Raw genomic sequence first — 14,524 nt, forward strand, 5'->3', positions numbered from 1 at the left:
CCCATTAAGTCGGACCATTAAGTCGGAAGTATTATTCTCACTATTCTGTAGATAAGGAATCTGAATCTCAGAGAAGAAAGTCTCTTTTCCAAGGGCGCAGGGCTAGGCCTCAAATGCAGGTTGGCTTAATGGCAAGGCTCATGCCTGCTGATCAATAAACTGGCTTGCATTCTAGGCTGCTTTTCTTAAATCTCACCCGCCTTTACTTGAAGTCTTTTAAAGCTGCATTTTATTATTCCCACTTGTACTACCGTATTTTCTCCTTCCTAGGCATGGATTTTGTATGTTTCTTTACATACAGCTTGCATCTTTTGTTGGTTGTCATCTATATTTCATTTTGCCATCACTGTATTTTTTTGATGGGTTGCTACTTTTCCTTTTTGGCTTAATTTTCTTTTTGCCAGAACTCTTCCTCTGAAAAAAGAATTTCCCCATGGGACATGGACTATGGAGTTTAACTATTCATCTGATGGTTGTTTGCTTTTGCTTCCTTACCAATAAAGCATGGAGACAATAAGCAATTCGAACCTGCCCATTCCTCTTGGCTCTGTTGCCTTTCTCAGTGCAGAATGAGGTCTGACTGTGCCCATGCTAATCTCTTGAGCCATTAAACAGACAAAAAATGATTCACCTCAGTGGAACACTCTACCCTCTCTCCAGTCCATTCCATACCTTGAAGGCAGCATGCTCACCAGGTTCACATGGTTAGCTGATGGTAATGTCAGAATCTGCAGATTCACAGTTCCTGCCTGGTGTTTCTTACCCCATACCCCACCCCCAGCCTAGGTTCACTTTATTTTCTGAGTACTAAAATTCATGAGTATGAAAAAAGGGCCAGAACACTCATAAAAACATAAAAGGATAAAATCACTAAGATCATTCATGATGTTCTCTCTCAAGTAGAACCAGGACAAAAAATTTTGTATATATTCTTCCAAATATATTTCCATCGGTGCTGGGGATATAGCTCAATGGTAAAGCACTGGACTGGCATGACTGAGATCCTGGGTTTGATTCCCAGCACTGAAATAAGAAAAAAAGAATTGTGGCCAAACATATTTGCACTTAGAATATCATTGCATTATTACATTATTTTTTTAATAAAAATCACATTATTTTTATAAATAGGTATCTAGCAAGTAGGTGGTTTTATTATACTTTAAAAAAATCTGAATATTTTATTTTGGACATGTGGAAAAAATAGCTATTCCCCATCTTCAGAGTATTTCCTGACAGGGGTTTGCTGTATTTCTATGATCAGTGTCTGACTTACCTAGCCAAGAGTTTCTTTTTCTTTTCTCATCTTCCTCCTCCTATTACTCTCCTTCCGTTCTTCTTCATCACCTCCGTTTTGTGCTCCCTGTCTTTGTCCTTCTCTGTCTTCCTGTGCCTTCTCTTTCTCTTCCTGCTTCTGCTCTCACTCACCCTTGCTCATCTCCTCCTCCTTGTTCTTGTCTTCCCTTCTTCCTCCTCCACATCCTTTTCTCCTCCTCCTCCTCATTTCCCTCTGTTCCTCCTCCTCTCCTCAGGCCACTCCTCCCTCTCCTTTACTCCTCCCCTCTCAACTTCCTCCATCTTGCTTAAACTTTTCACAGTGAGCCCACCTGCTTTCTCCATTTTAAATTCTTAGTATTTTTTTTTTTAATTTGCTTCCTCCTCTCCAATTGATGTTGGATTCTACTTAGTGCCTCCTTTTTTTTTTATTTTTTTAAACCTTTGGTCACAATATGCTTCCTCTCCCTATTCCAATTCCACTGCACTGTGCTTTGATTTTTGTTTCCATTAATAATTAAGGTGAGTGAGATGTGTTGAGAGCCCTGCTGGAGATGGTGCAGTAATTCTTGTCACAGCCGCCCTAGAAACTCAATTTTGGATGTCAGACTTAACCGTCTTTTCACTAGATTGAACTGCCTCATCATGGCTGGGGATAGAAATAGCCTCATATTTAGAGTAAAATCAAATAAGGAAGCAAACAGCAGCCACAGCAGCTAGCAAAAATAAAGAAAGGAAAGAGATGAGCCCTCACTCATTTAATTAGAGAAACCTGAATTTAGTGTTCTTTCTGCTCAGTGATTTAGCTCCAGGTGAGTTACAAATGAACTTTTTGTAAATGTTTGCCTATTTTGGTGTGTTCCAAACTTATTAAAAATTTAAGACTTATAACCTTGGTAGTATCATTTGGGACCTAAACTCATATAGCTAATATGAGGCAAATAAATAAAGTCAATCCAATCTGTATTTAGAGGTAAGAAAATCATGCCTGATGTATTAATTTAATTTCTTTTTTGTATTAAAGGTGTTTGTATCCCACTGTGTGAGTAATATCGGGTAGCTATGACTTGGTCTGCTAGACTTTTCCCTAAATCATCACCAGTAAATAAGGAAATTATAAATGTATGATTAGGTAAGCCAAGTTGGAAGGTGAAAATAATCGTTTTAATTCACAGCAGACTTATTAAGTGTATCTGGCTAGGAAGTTTTTACAAAGCCGGGATCACTTTTCCTATGGCTTTCCCACAACTTCTTCTGTGGTCATTGCTTCCTGCTCCAGGACATTTTTCTTTTTTTTTTTACCCAAGCCATCCACTGGACATGGACTGAATCATGATTGTTCATTATGTTGTGCATTGAAGATTAGCTATAGAGTGAAAAAAACCACATGGAAAGACAAAATGAAATTCTTTTCATGCACAAGAGTTTGGCTTTTTAAAGTCAAGGAGATTATAAACTGTATTTCATTGTTGCTTCAAATGTTTAGAAGAGCTTTTTGACAGGAAGAGCAGTTTTCCCCATGAACTGTCTTCAGATCCTATTACAAACAAGAACCCTCTGTCCCTTTATAAGTTTGGAGTGGTAATACACTGCTACCAAAAAAAAAAAAAAAAAAAAAATCCACTTACTCCCTTTCTATCAGTGGGTAAATTCATTAATCTTTCTGTGTTTTTTATTTTTTTCACTCTAAAATGATAATAACAGTGGTACTTACCTGAAAGAATTGGTTTAAATGAATGGAGGTGCTTAGAACGGCATCTAACACATAATGGATGCTGTCTAAAATTCCACTACAACATTGACCACAATGACAATGAGGATGACAGCTGTGTTCCCAGTCCTTCTATAGTCAATTAAGAGTTTATTTGCTCCAAGTGACTTTTGGTGATGTCTGAAACAAACAACATCCCACAAAGATGCAGACTTGCCTCCAGCGAATAGTGAAAAGATGTAAGATCTAAAGTAACTTCTGAAAGTGTTGGTCCCCAAAGTGTACTGAGCAATGAAATGATGTTAGAGTAAATGCAGAACCTCTTAGATGATTGCTCTGAAAGAAGCCCCTCTCTGTTGAATACATGTCGCTCATTAGGAAGAAAGTCAGCTATATACTCTTCGTCTTGTTTATTCAATGTAGATATGCTTCACGAAGACAGAAGCTGTTTTTTACTTCCATATCTTTCCCATAGCATTCAGCACAGTGTTTTACAAATTGCAGATGCTCAATAATAAATGTGGTGATTAACTGCTTATGTTGAGGTGGGGGGAGTAGAGTTAGAAATAATGTTCTCCAGTTAATTACAAATTGCTTTCCTGCTTGAAAATGAATTTGCATTTTCTTGCAACTTCTGTACAATGCTTTAGTTGGCATTTATCATTTGATTTTGTACCATTTTGCAAATTTTATGAACTCTAAATTCCCACCAAGGGTTTGTCATGGGATTTTCTATTTTTATTATTATCTCAAAATGGGAAGACATGCTAGAGCAAAGGCAATCCTGCTCTAATAACAATTCATGAAATTTGTTAAGAGAATAATCTAAATTTAGAGCTGGTAGGGACCACACTTTTATAGCCTAAACACGAGGCATAGTACCTGGAATGAGTGGAAACTCAAAAAGTTGTTGAAAAATAAGTGTATCATTTAGTACATTTATGTAATTTCACAGTGGAAGAAACTGACTCTGATAATTACAGAATGAACTGTAATAAATATTCCTTGATGTCATCATGTTTAATTAAGGATTTCACATTCAAATCGTAACATGGAGAAGAGTTTAAATGTGGTCTTTGAGCAAATTCCTTAATTTAAAACATGCATAAATCAAATGCTTAGGTTAATATCTGCTACATCGCAGGAAGTAAGTTGTAAGTTTGCTCATGTAAGCCAAAGGGATTGATTTAGGGGGAAACTAATGTAAAATGTCTGTAAGTGGCTTGCTCAAGATGTATCAATTGATTTATTTTCTTCCTCCCTACTGTAATTTTTATTTTTCTCTGTTAGATATTATTAAAGTTTCCCATCCCTGTGCAGGGCTTTCAGTTGAACAATTTGTCTCTCCCAAGACATAACCTAACCCATCTTCTATTTCTTTGTACCTCTTAGAAGTTTAAGAAATGTTGGTTATCAGGTTGATCGATTTTTCTACTATTTTACAGGATGGAAAAAGGGAGTCAAGTTCATGTACCTGTTTGAAGGGGCCCAAACTGTCAGAAATAGGGACGATTGCCTGGATGATAACGCTCAGCGATGCCCTCCACAATTTCATCGATGGCCTGGCGATTGGGGCTTCCTGCACCTTGTCTCTTCTCCAGGGCATCAGCACTTCTATCGCAATCCTGTGTGAGGAGTTTCCTCATGAGTTAGGTGAGGGCCTCACTCTTAAAGTAAAGGGTGGTTTATGCAGTGAGACATTTCAGATAACACATTCTTTAAATCCTGCTGATATACCAAAATGAAGGAGCCCTTGTCAGACATTAATGATCATCTTTTTAAAAATAATTTATTTATTTGTCCTAATTTGTTATACATGACAGCAGAATGGATTTCAATTCATAGTACACATATAGAGCACAATTTTTCATGTCTCTGGTTGTTCACAAAGTAGAATCACACCATTCGTGTCTTCATACATGTACTTAGGGTAATGATGTCCATCTCATTCCACCATCTTTCTGACCCCCTTACCCACTCCTTTCCCCTTTGCCCTATCCAAAGGGGCAAAGTTCCTCCATTTCTCCCATGCTCCCTCTCCACACTCATTATGGATCAGCATCCACATATCAGAGAAAACATTTGGCCTTTGGATTTTGGGGGATTGGCTTATTTCACTTAACATGATATTCTCCAACTCCATCTATTTACCTGAAAATGCCATGATTTTATTTTCTTTTATTGCTGAGTAGTATTCCATTGTGTATATATACCACAGTTTCTTTATCCATTCATCTATTGAAAGGCATTCCACAATTTATCTATTGTGAATTGTGCTGCTATAAACATTGATGTGGCTGTGTTCCTGTAGTATGCTGTTTTTAATTCCTTTGGGTATAAACCAAGGAGTGAGATAGCTGGGTCAAATGGTGGTTCCATTCCAAGTTTTCCAAGGAATCTCCATACTGCTTTCCAGGTTGGTTGCACCAATTTGCAGTCCCACCAGCAATGTATGAGTATGCCTTTCCCCCCACATCCTTGCTGACACTTATTGTTGTTTGTATTCTTAATATCTGCCATTCTGACTAGGGTGAGATGAAATCTTAGAGTAGTTTTGATTTGCATTTCTCCAATTGCTAGAGATGTTGAACACTTTTTCATATATTTGTTGATTGATTGTTAGGCCCCAACTTCCTTAACAAGACTCGTATAGCACAAGAAATAAAATCAGGAATCAACAAATGGGATGGATTCAAACTGAAAAGCTTCTTAGCAAAAGAAATAATTAGTGAGGTGAAGCGAGAGCCTACAGAATGGGAGCAAATTTTTACCACACACATATCAGAGCACTAATTTCTAGGATATGTAAATAACTCAAAAAACTTAACACCAAAAAACCAAATAACCCAATCAATAAATGGGCTAAAGAACTGAACAGACACTTCTCAGGAGATGATATACAATTGATGATTATCTTTGATTTCATCCCCAAGTAGAAAAAAGTAATTTAGGTAGGTGCAAAAGGGGTATGCCTGTAATCCAAGAGGTTTAGGAGGCTGAGGCAGGCGGATCTCAGGTTCAAAGCCAGCCTCAACAACTCAGTGAGACTCTAAGAAACTTAGTGAGACCCTGTCTCTAAATAAAAAAATAAAATAGGCTGGGGGTGTGGTTCAGTGGTTAAGTGCCCCTGGGTTCAATCCCTGATACAAAAAGAAAAAAGAAAAGAAAAGAAAAAAAGCAATTCACTTGTTTTTTCTTCTTCCAGGGGACTTTGTGATCCTGCTCAATGCAGGGATGAGCACTCGACAGGCCTTGCTGTTCAACTTCCTTTCTGCCTGTTCCTGCTACCTTGGGCTGGCTTTTGGCATTTTAGTGGGCAACAACTTTGCTCCAAATATTATATTTGCACTTGCTGGAGGCATGTTTCTCTACATTTCTCTGGCAGATATGGTAAGAAATTTAACATTTTATTTTGTTGCAATTTAAAATTCACAGATGAGCTGACTAAGAGCAACTTTCTGCTTTTCTCAGTGTGCAAGGCCTGCTGTACCTTTAAATATTCCTGTTTGAACACACTTCTTGAGTAGCTTGCACTAATAGTAACTTGAAATTGGTTCTCATTGATTCTTTTATCTGTAATCTTATTGATAGAGGGTGAAATGATTTGTTTTTGCTGAAGTAGGATTATTTTTGCAAGTCTTCTTTGCCTTGTGGTAGATTAAAAACTGTCTTCTAATGCATGAAACATTTTTCCCCTCTTTTATGAGGATGTCACATTTGGAAGAAGAATAGCTTGATAAAAGAAATGACACTAAACAGTGAAACTTTTTTGGGTTGAACTAAAATTACTACATAGAAGTTGGTAAAATTAAATTTGATAGTATTTATTTGTGTCAATGTGTATTTGCATCTATATTTATGTCTATGGGTGTTTGTGTCTTGCTTTATCTGTGTGTGTGTGTGTGTGTGTGTATGCCAACTTGAGTGTGTCTTTGTGTATGTTTTTTAAAAATATTTATTTTTTAGTTGTAGTTGGACACAATACCTTTATTTTATTTATTTATTTTTATGTGGTGCTAAGGATCGAACTCAGGGCCTCGCATGTGCTAGGTGAGCGCTCTATCACTGAACCACAACCCTAGCCCATTTGTGTATGTTTAAGAGAGAAAATATCCTGTACATTTTTGAGTGAGTCATGGATAGCTTTCTAGAAAATAAAAATGTGCTAGGATATAAAAATCAAGGTATATTTCTTTTGTGTTTGGAACTGAATATATTACATATAATTTAATATTTTAATTTCTTCATCTATATTCTTAGCTCCATAATTAAAACCGTCTAGCTCTTGTTCATTGTTCTCTGCAGACCCTGTTAAGAGCAAGGATTTCATCTCTTAGATCAACCCACTGCATTTGCATTTTTCTTTGCAAAATTAATGTTTCATACTATTTTATTCTAGGTGGTCACATTTTTCTCTGGTATAAGAACAGAATCTATTAGAGTTTCTTAAAAGGTGTACTAGTTGGGCTGGGGATGTGGCTCAAGCAGTAACGTGCTCACCTGGCATGCGCGGGGTGCTGGGTTCAATCCTCAGCACCACATAAAAATAAAATAAAGATGTTGTGTTCACTGAAAACTAAAAAATAAATATTAAAAAATTCTCTTTCTCTTAAAAAAAATGTACTGGTAAATGATGCCATATGTACTTTCATCATTTTTGCCTTTTCGCCAGTAGTTTCACATCTTACCATTATTTTTTTCTAGGAAGAATTTTTTGTTTGGGGGGTGGGGTACCAGGGGTTGAACTCTGGGGCACTGGATCACCGAGCCAAATCCCCAACCCTATTTTGTATTTTGCTGAGGCTAGCTTTGAACTTGTGATCCTCCTGTCTCAGCCTCCGGAACTGTTAGAATTTCAGGTGTATACCATGGTACACGATTCACAGAAAGAACTTTTTAAGTCAAGCCCACAGATTAACTGTAGACTCTGGAGACCTCTCGGATGCTTTGGTACAATGCACCACAGCATATATAGCAAATCATTTTGGAATATGTTTTGAAAAGTTGACATCTACAAGTCTCCTCATGTAGACTTTTCTGTAGATGTTATTGCTGAGAAAGAGTAGATTTTTAAGTAAAATACTTGGGATTTTAATTGTTTTTATACTGCAATGAGATTGTTGTAGTCTTTAATCCTAGAATAATGCATAGTTTCTTTAAAACTCTTATAATTTTGTGAGGTTAGAGCAAACAAAAGTAAACAAATTGAAGAAATAAGGAGTTAAATTTATAGTGTGTGTTTTTTTTTAAAAAAATTATTCAGTCAGCTACTATTGATGTGTTCTTGGGCCAAGCCTGGAAGTCTGTGAGGCATTAGGACCCTGGAGTGAGCAAAATAGGGACAGTTGCTGCATCTGTGGGACTTTTTATATAGAAGGAAAGAAACTAGAAACTGAACAAACAAACAAATCATGAATAATTACAAATAATTTTAAAATGCTGTGAAATAAAAGGAAAAGCAGTATATATGACAAGAGAAGATAAAAGGGAATCTAGTATAAATTAGGAAAGGCTGAGGGAAGTGTTTCAGGAAGGTAGGAATTAAGGTGAAATCTGAAGTGTGTAGTCCTTTGAAAAATTGGAAGCGTTCATGTCAGGGTTATAGTAAGTACATGGATTTTGAAGGAGAATGCCTTTGAGATCCTGAGAGAATGGTGTGTATGGATTCAGCACAGGGAACAGGGGAGGCAGGAGACCAGAGAGAGAATGCACAAAACCAGGTAGGTCCCATCTGCTTATTGACTCAGTTGGGGAACAACACCACTGAACACTTTTACTCTTAATGCCTGAAAGCACTAGATATTCCAATTATACACTCTGTACTAAAATGTTTAATCATCGGGAAATAAATGATCTTCCTCCCCACAGAAATCTGGAAGTGATTTTTTTATGTTTGACCACTAGATGGCAAACGTAGTCTAACAATATATCTTCTTTCTAGTTTCCAGAGATGAATGATATGCTGAGAGAAAAGGTAACTGGAAGAAAAACCGATTTCACCTTTTTCATGATTCAGAATGCCGGAATGTTAACTGGATTCACAGCTATTCTGCTGATTACCTTGTTTGCAGGAGAAATCGAATTGGAGTAATAAGAAATGGAGGATGATGTGTCATTAATGAAGGCATTGTCTAAATAAAAAACATCTCCAAAGGGATTTTTACGTTTATCCTGTTTAGTTATAAAGATCATTTTATTTTCAATTGTAGGTCAAGAATACTAATTATTGGTTCTAAGTATGTGAAATAGGCCACAATTTGTTGTTAAAAGACTTCAAGAGTTTTGGGGTTCCAGTCTGAAAGGTTTGGTCTATGGGGATTTTGGTAAATACCTATTTTTCAATATTTTATGCATATTAGAAAATCATCATGAGGCAAGACTCATGCATTCTATAATCACGTAGACACATTAAGCCCTGAGACAGATTTACAAGATGGGTCATGTAAGGCTTTAAAATTTGGTAGGATCAAAGTTGCAGAGTGGTTTCCTTTCAATTAGTTTGTTCTAGTGCTTTCAAGAGCAAGGTACCTCGAAATGTGTAAGAGAATCAAAACACATAAAACACACGATTCCAAGGCCTTAATGAACCCAAGAAAGAAAGATTGCTTGGAGCATTTGTTCTGTTTTATGCTTCAGTTAGGAACTTGTAGGATTGTTTTGAAAACCATTCAAAACAGAAACCAGGAACTCAACAGTGGCTTGCTAGCCCTATCATGTTTGGTCTTAGAGGTTTATCTTTAAGTGTAAACTCTAACGGACTCCATCACAGGCCAGAAGAGCTTTTTTTTTTAAATGACTTATGTTGTGGTTGCCCCTCTTAGAAATGACAGAAGAGTATATAAAGCTCGTGACAACTCTGTCAGTGTATCATGCCTTTGTTTTATGACGGTGAGGATGTACTCTTTTGCAGAAAGAAATTGAATGGAATTTTAAGCCATTTACTTTAAAAGATGAACATAATTATTTAGCAGAGAATATTTTAATAAATGCACAACAACAGCTGGACTGCTGTACATCAAGGACTTATTAACTAGAAAACATACATTCCTCATGGGTGATTGAGAATCATTTAGAAAAGACTTCTTTTATGTTCAGCCTGTGTTTTTCCATATGGTATACATTGGGGAAAAAGGTAGCATACCATGGGTCTTTTCTCTGTCTTTTATAAAAAAGAGAGTCTGTTTGCTCATTTAACAGATAATAAAAATTTAGTCTAAAATTGAATATCCTAACCACAATTCACACTCCCAAGTCACTTAAGGAAAGACAAGTTGTCAGGAAAATGATTGATAAAAGCCAATAATAATCTCAGGAATTGCATTTTTCTACAGATCATAACCTGTTTTTACATAGCAATAATGCAAATTTGGTGAATATGTATGCCATTGTATATTTTACTGTATGATTGACAACTTAAAAATTTATTGTTTGACCAAATAGTAAACATCTTTGAAACCATATACTGTGTCTTACATTATTCATTTAATACATAGTCTTTTTTGAATGACTACCATGTATCTGATATTATAGGGGGAGAGAGCTAGGAAACTGGTGATTAAAAAAAAAACATTCAGCAAATAAACACTACAAAGATTTATCATTGTTCATTTCAATAAACAGAATCTATTTTTATCAGCTTTTTACTCTCTATCTTAATAAGTGGTCTTTGGCATTTTAAAACATAGGTTGTATATTATTTAACACTCTATATACACAATTATATTAAAATAGGGTAGTTTAATGACCTTTGATTGTATAGGTGGATAGTCTGGGCTTTTTTCTTTTGGTACTGGGGATTGAACCCAAGAGTGCTTACCATTGAGCCATGTCCCCAGACTATCACCCTTTTTAAAATTTTGAGATTGGATCTCACTAAGTTGCACAGGGCCTCGCTAAGTTGCTGAGGCTGGCTTTAAACTTGTGATCCTCCTGCCTCAGCCTCTTGAGAGAATGGGATTACAGGCATATGCCACCATGCCTGGGTTGGGGTATTCTATTCTCTCCAGGTCTTGACCATTTTCCTCAACCATGAGAACAGAGGAAACAGGACAGTGAAGAATCAAAAGACAAAAAGAAAATTGCAACTTATCTGAAGCTATGGTTGAATGTAGAAGATAGGATATGGAAAGCCATGATTACATTTATATTATCTTAGATACCTTTATTTTAATAAGGCATAAACCTGTCAGTCCACATATCTTATACTGAGGCATTCGTTACATATACCAGTTGAATATTCTATAATTTTTAGACTTTAAAGATGCTACCAGGACTAACCAAAAATATTTCAATGTATCATCTATTGGGCTATATACTTTGATTTTCATCATTAAACTTTTAGAAATACCCAATAGTGGGCACTTATTGAGTACTGCATCAGACCCTGTGTTACCACGATAATGTGGCAAAACACCTGAAGAATCCCTGGCTAACACAGCAGGCTACACTACTCAAGCTACAGGTCTGCTGATAGAGGGTCAGCTGATCTGTTCTGGGGCCTGCTGCCCTCCTTGACCTCAGGCTGTGGTGTGACCCTGCTCGCTCACTGTTGTGGCTGGTGCTGCAAAGTCATTGGGCAAAGGTCAGAGTTACATAATTCCAGAGAGTGGAGAAGTCAAAACTGGCTCAATCTTAGCCTTCATGAACTATCTGCTATTTTTTTTTTCTCATGTAGCAGAAAGTATTCAAGAATAATAATATAGCAAATGTTTCTAACACATTTCCCTCTTCCATTACTTACCTCTAATTTCTTTTTATGGACTTAGTATTTTTGTTCACTTACCCATACAGATTATAATGGTTGTCATAAATGTGGTAAATCAGAAAGACTCCATTCAGTCATGCTAAGTGAAATAAGCCAGTCCCCAAAAGCCGAAGGTCGAATGTTTTTACTGATATGTGAAAGCTGATATGTGATATGATTCACTCTGACTGAGGATTAGTATTAGAACAGCCCTTGAATAATATGATTATAATGAACTCTTAGGTGTTGAATGGAGCATTTTTTAAGAAACAATCTTTATTCGTTCTTTTTAATTATACATGATGGTAGAATTCATTTTGATATAATTATACAAGCATGGAATATATCTTATTCTAATTAGTATCCCATTCTTATGGATGTACATGATGGTGGGACTCACTATGGTGTATTCATGTAAGTACATAGGAGCATTATTTCTGATTCATTCCACTGTCTTTCCTTTTCCTGTCCGCTCTCACTTCTCTTCATTCCCTTTTGTCTAGTCTACTGAATATCTGTGCTTCCTTATCCCCCCTTATTGTGGGCTAGCTTTCACATATCAGCGAAAACTTTCACCTTTGGCTTTTGGGGGGACTGGCTTATTTCACTTAGTATGACTGAATGGAGTATTTCTGATTTACCACATTTTTATAAAAGTTTCTTTAGCTAGGAACTTAAATTTATAAAAAGTGAACCAGTGGAAATAAGCCCAAACAATACCATGGGTTTGTGAAATAATTAGCATGAGGGCATCCACAGAGCTCATTACTGATGGCCAATGCCTGGGGCATGTCCTCCTTGCTCTGTTTGGCATCCTCTTCCTTTTAGTCTCCCTTTATTTATTTTTTAATCAGAAGCCTGCCATTATTTCCAGGCTCCTTTTGAGTTTATTTAAGCTCCATTATATAACAAGAGATTCTTAACCCTTGTCGTTACTCTAACCTCAATGTTACTACAGCTGTTCTCTCACTTTTACTTAGAATTCCACACAGCTGTGGGTTGTAATACTTGCATTGGGTTGCTTTTCTCTTTGCTGGGTATGTACCACACATCATTGGTCAAGGCCATTTGGGTCCCTGTATGGAAATCTCTAACTTCCATATGACTCCAGAATCAATGACTTTACTGGCAGAATTTCAGCTAAGCTAAAGCAATTGGGCAAATGGAAAACTCCAAATACAGCTCCATTATTTCTAAGACACATATTTCTCTCCTCCCCCATATTTTAACATTTCCAAATGGCATGCTGTAATCATTGACAGATAGGTGGCACTGTGAAAGCTGTTAATGCTTGTGTGAAAGTGAGAGTTATTTATTGAAATCTGGTAAGGCAAGGAAAGTGTTAGCATCACTGTTTAGGACTTGATGGTGTATAAAAACAGGTGCCTCAACATATAAGCCTTTCTTTCTTTCCTATAAAAGAAATGTGGAAGCACCGTGTAGGGCTGGCACGACTGTGGTCTCAGGAACCCAAGCTTTTCTTCCATTCATCAGCTGTGTCGCCTTTAGCTTGTGACTCCCACTTTCAAGCTTGCTTTGTATTCTATCATGGTTGCTAGGAGTCCAGCCTTCAAAGCTAAGTTCAGCAGAGCAGGAAGGAGGAGTGGACAGAAAGGCTAAAAGTTCACACCCATCTCTTTGTCTCCACGTGAGGAACTTTTTCATAAGTTGGATCCAACGACCTCCACTTACATCCACTGATCAGAATTGGTCGCATGGAGGTACCAACTTGCAAGAGAAGCTAGAAAATGTTGCTTTTGGCTGTATACACTTCCCCAGGAAAATCAGGATTCTGTTACTAAGAAGAAGCAAAAAATGAAATTTGGGTGGTTGGCCATCTCTCAGTTCTGGACAGGTTTGCATGTTTCACTTGGGAAGCTCGTTACTCAAGATGGTTTGGTTATAGCCCATCCAGGGAGTTGTTGCCTTTGGGGTTTTTTTCCATAGCAATCCCTTGTCACTCTGACTATTTTAATAATGCTGGCCAATCTGACCAGTCTTACCTGACAATCAGTTTCATTTTTATACCCTTGTCTTTATAGTTTCTTGGTCTCAGCCTGTTATTTATTTGCCTTGAGGAAATTCTGTTTTGTTTTTTTTTTCCAGGATGCTCTAAATTTGAAGAGAACTGAAACAAAACTCTTTTGCTGTGGACTTTGGTCTTTGTGTTTAAAACTCTTCAGATTACTGGATTCTTATCCAGAACTCTGAAGTTAACTACTATCAGCAGAAAATGTTAGAAATTATTTATTTTTTCTCTCCCTTTTCTCTAGATGGGGCATTACAGATATTTAGTATAAGAAAGGTGAGGTCTGAAATGTTGTTATCTGTTTTTTGTAGATGACAAGTTTTTTAGATAGTTCAATTTGTTTTTTTAGAATAAGCAAGAATAATTTTGTAGATAATTAAATGGGCTATTCACAAACCTCAAGTTCATTTACTTTGGGTATATGTAGTAAGAATACCAAGGAGAAAGGTAAACAGGTAGCGTTTGCATATTTTGCTCTATAGAGCCCGTTGTGATTGTGTGTGTCACTTTACCACTGTTTAGTCCAACTTGTGGTAAAACCTGAGGAAGGCCACATACAGGATTTATGACCATGATTATGATTCCAAAGAGATGGTTTCATCATGTCTCATAGGTAAGAAAAAGATGGATAAAATTGTGACAAAAATGAAAAGTATGTGAATAAAGATGAAAATTGAATTACAGACTAAAATCTCTTGTTAAGAATTCAAATTGGAAATGTTTCCTTCTCTTAAAAAGCTGAGAAGGCAAATCAAATATGTCTCATTCT

General features: G+C 36.7%; 1 protein-coding gene across 1 annotated transcript in view; it reads left to right on the plus strand.

The window, feature by feature from the left end:
• Positions 1-10,441, plus strand: part of Slc39a8 (solute carrier family 39 member 8) — a 75,761-nt gene extending 65,320 nt beyond the window's left edge. Inside the window, exons 7-9 of the mRNA XM_027935542.2 lie at positions 4,429-4,636; positions 6,189-6,373; positions 8,925-10,441. Coding sequence (XP_027791343.1) covers positions 4,429-4,636; positions 6,189-6,373; positions 8,925-9,074 — 543 coding nt within the window. The 3' untranslated portion in view covers positions 9,075-10,441. The remainder of the gene's footprint in view (positions 1-4,428; positions 4,637-6,188; positions 6,374-8,924) is intronic.
• The last annotated feature ends 4,083 nt before the right edge of the window (positions 10,442-14,524 follow it).

Source organism: Marmota flaviventris, chromosome 7 (genome assembly GCF_047511675.1).
Source record: "Marmota flaviventris isolate mMarFla1 chromosome 7, mMarFla1.hap1, whole genome shotgun sequence".
NCBI lineage: Eukaryota > Metazoa > Chordata > Mammalia > Rodentia > Sciuridae > Marmota > Marmota flaviventris.